This window comes from Arachis hypogaea, chromosome 17 (assembly GCF_003086295.3).
Source record: "Arachis hypogaea cultivar Tifrunner chromosome 17, arahy.Tifrunner.gnm2.J5K5, whole genome shotgun sequence".
NCBI classification, from domain to species: Eukaryota; Viridiplantae; Streptophyta; class Magnoliopsida; order Fabales; family Fabaceae; genus Arachis; species Arachis hypogaea.
The window spans coordinates 99,939,169-99,942,390 of NC_092052.1; the positions used below are offsets into that span (position 1 = coordinate 99,939,169).

Sequence of the window (3,222 nt, forward strand, 5' to 3'; positions counted from 1 at the left end):
TTTTGGACCTCAAAGAACGGCAAGGAAAATCCTAGATTGTGGCTTTTGATGGCCAACTCTTTTCAAGGACTCTTCTCATTTTTGTAAATCTTGTTCTCAATGCATTAGATTTGGTAATATCTCTAAAAAGGATGAAATTCCCCAACGAACCATGCTATTTTGTGAGATTTTCGACGTGTGGGGAATTGACTTCATGGGGCCATTCCCAAATTCTAATGGTTTTCTCTACATTCTACTCGCCGTTGATTATGTGTCCAAATGGGTGGAAGCGATACCCACCCGGATGGATGATGCTAATGTAGTCCTTTCTTTTGTGAGAAATAATATCATTTGTAGATTTGGATCGCCACGAGCAATCGTGAGCGACCAAGGTTCACACTTTTGCAACAGAAGAATGGATGGACTCATGAAAAAGTATAGCATCATGCATAAAGTAGCCACGGCCTATCACCCACAAATAAATGGCCAAGCCGAGGTTTCCAATCGGGAGATTAAATGCATCTTGGAAAGGATTGTGAAACCCAATAGGAAAGACTGGAGTACCAAGCTCACCGATGCATTATGGGCCTACCGAACGGCATACAAAACGCCAATTGGCATGAGCCCCTTTCGGTTGGTGTATGGCAAAGCTTGCCATTTACCGGTGGAAATAGAGCACAAGGCGTATTGGGCCATCAAGGAGTGTAATCCGAGTTTGGGTGGAGCCGGAATTGAGAGGAAGCTACAATTAGCGGAGTTGGAATGTTTGAGGCTTGAAGCTTATGAGAACTCTAGACTTTACAAGAAAAAAATGAAAGCCGTGCATGATAGGAACATAAGAGGCAAAGAATTTAAAGCCGGTGATCTAGTCCTTCTTTACAATTCTAGATTGAGATTGTTACCCGGTAAACTAAGGTCAAAATGGGAAGGCCCATATCAAGTAGTGAAGGCGGAACCCTATGGGGTTTACCATTTGTGCCATCCCTCAAGGTCGGATATCTTCAAGGTCAATGGGCACCGTCTCAAGTTGTATCATGGTGAGCAAATGAAGAGCAATAAAGAGGTTGAGGTATTCCTTTTGGAAGACGCACCTCTTGGCAAAGAGCAATGAACAAGTGAAAGTCCAACTTTAGAACATTAAACAAAAGTGCTAGGTGGGAGACACCCCACCATGGTGAGATCTATCCTTTCCCTCCTTTGGGTACCATTTTTTTTGAATTTTTCATTGTTTTGTAATTGTTTAGCTACACTTTTGCTTGATTAGCATTGCTTGTGCCTACCTTGGATAACTTGTTCATAAAGACTTGCATTGATTTTTCCATGAATGACTTGATTATGTGGTAGAGGCACACTTCTCTTTAGATTCTACGTTGATTTTAGGTGTTTTTGACTTCTTTGGCTTATTTAGCCAGTGAATACATACTAGTTAGGTATTTTTTTCCATTCAAAAAAAAGGGGAGGGGGGAGGGACACGCGTACGCGCACTGTGCGCATATGCGTCCCTAGGCTTTTGCAACTTTTGAACCATTTACCAGAGAGTTGTGCAAATTCTGAGCCAGCTTTGAGCCCTGGGCATAACCAACATCACGCGTGTGCGCACGAGATGCGTACGCGTCCATGGTAATTCGCGCAATAGCCACGTACGCGTCACCACTGCATTTTGCGATCTTGGGCTATCGACCAGAGAGTTATGCCTTGGTTGGGCCAATTTCATGCTACTGGCCCAACTGAACTCACGCGTAGGCGCACCTGGCGCGCATGCGTATCGTGACCATATTGCCTATCGACGCGTCAGCGCACCGTGCGCACCCGCATCACTCAACAAAATTTTACTTTCAGGCACTTTTCCCGAGAGTTGGGCCAGAGTTGTGCCCAACTTGTGCTGAGGGCACAACACATATGCATGCGCATGCGCACCTGGCGCCCGCGCGCACATTCACATTCCGCTACTTCACGCACACACGCTCCGTGCGCGTCCGCGTCGTTACTGATTTTTCCCATGCTCGCGCACGCATGCATGGCGCGCGCGCGTTGGTTTCGCGAACCAATTGAATGAGAGTGTGCCCTTCTCCCTCCACTTTCTTTCTTTCTTCTTACCATCACCCCTCTTCTTCACCTCTACCCTCCTCTACCATCCCTACCTCTTCTTCTCCGCCACCTCCGGCGGCAACCACCACCTCCAGCAGAACCACACCTCTTTTCCCTATCCTCTCCTTCACTAACCCTTCTCTCACCTCCATACCCTATCTCCTTCTCCCCCTTCAAGGTATCCCTCCTTTCTAAATCTTTTGTTTTTAGTTCCCCTTTCTCTTTTTTTTTCCATCCCCCTAATTACATGCTCTTATTTTTTTTAAGTAGTTGCATTCATGTTCTCTTTGTTTATTGCATTTTATTTCTTTCTTTCCTTTCATTTTCTCATGGGTGTTCTAAGTGGAGCTTGCCCTTGCATTGATGAGTTTGTTTGATTTACTTGCTTTTTTTTAGTGGTGTGATATGATGATTGATGATGCTTTATGGGGTGCTACATTGTCACTCTTCTCTAAGTTTTTGTCATAAAGGGATGCACACCAAGTGTTTGATGAAAGAACCATACGACTTCTTGGAATCATTTTGACTAAGTGTTCTCTATTTTGGTGTTCCTTCTCATTCACTTGTTTGTTCTTGTATACATTGAGCTTACTATATTTCTTACTTGATTTCTACACGCTTATCCCATATTTTTCTTACCTCTTGTTGTTATTGTTATGAGTGTGCGCTTCTCATTCTTCGTGTTTGCATGCCTATACCACTCATGTATCACATGCTAGTGACTAGCGATGATCTTCATTATTGTCTTAGTTACATGTTGCAGCTGTCATGTATCTAAGCCACTTATTCTTTTGTGCTTTATCACTTGCATGGTTATTCTTTCTTGGCGCCTCTTTAAGCTTGATTTCACCACCTTTCCTCCTTTTCTAGGATGATGTTCAAAAGAGACAATGGAAAGGCGCCCAAGAAGGCACCATCACGGTCTACTGGCAAAGCACACCAAGGCCCGCAAGCTAAGGCCCTCCTCACCAAGCCCAGGAGCATTGCTAACATTGATGTTTTGGAAAAAGATAATCCGGCGAGGGATCCGAACAAGTTCCCCAACCGCTATTGTGAACTTGTCTATCCCTTGATCAAGCCAAGGAACTATCATGCGGAGCCCCTTCTGGCCCCTCCGGCTCATGTCATACCGCTCATTTTGCCCCGCATCGAACG

General features: G+C 44.7%; 1 protein-coding gene across 1 annotated transcript; it reads left to right on the forward strand.

Moving 5' to 3' along the window:
- Positions 1 to 598: 598 nt before the first annotated feature.
- On the forward strand, positions 599 to 1,090 carry LOC112763554 (uncharacterized). Its single transcript, XM_025809196.1, has one exon. The coding sequence runs from the start codon at positions 599 to 601 to the stop codon at positions 1,088 to 1,090; it is 492 nt and encodes a 163-aa protein (XP_025664981.1).
- The last annotated feature ends 2,132 nt before the right edge of the window (positions 1,091 to 3,222 follow it).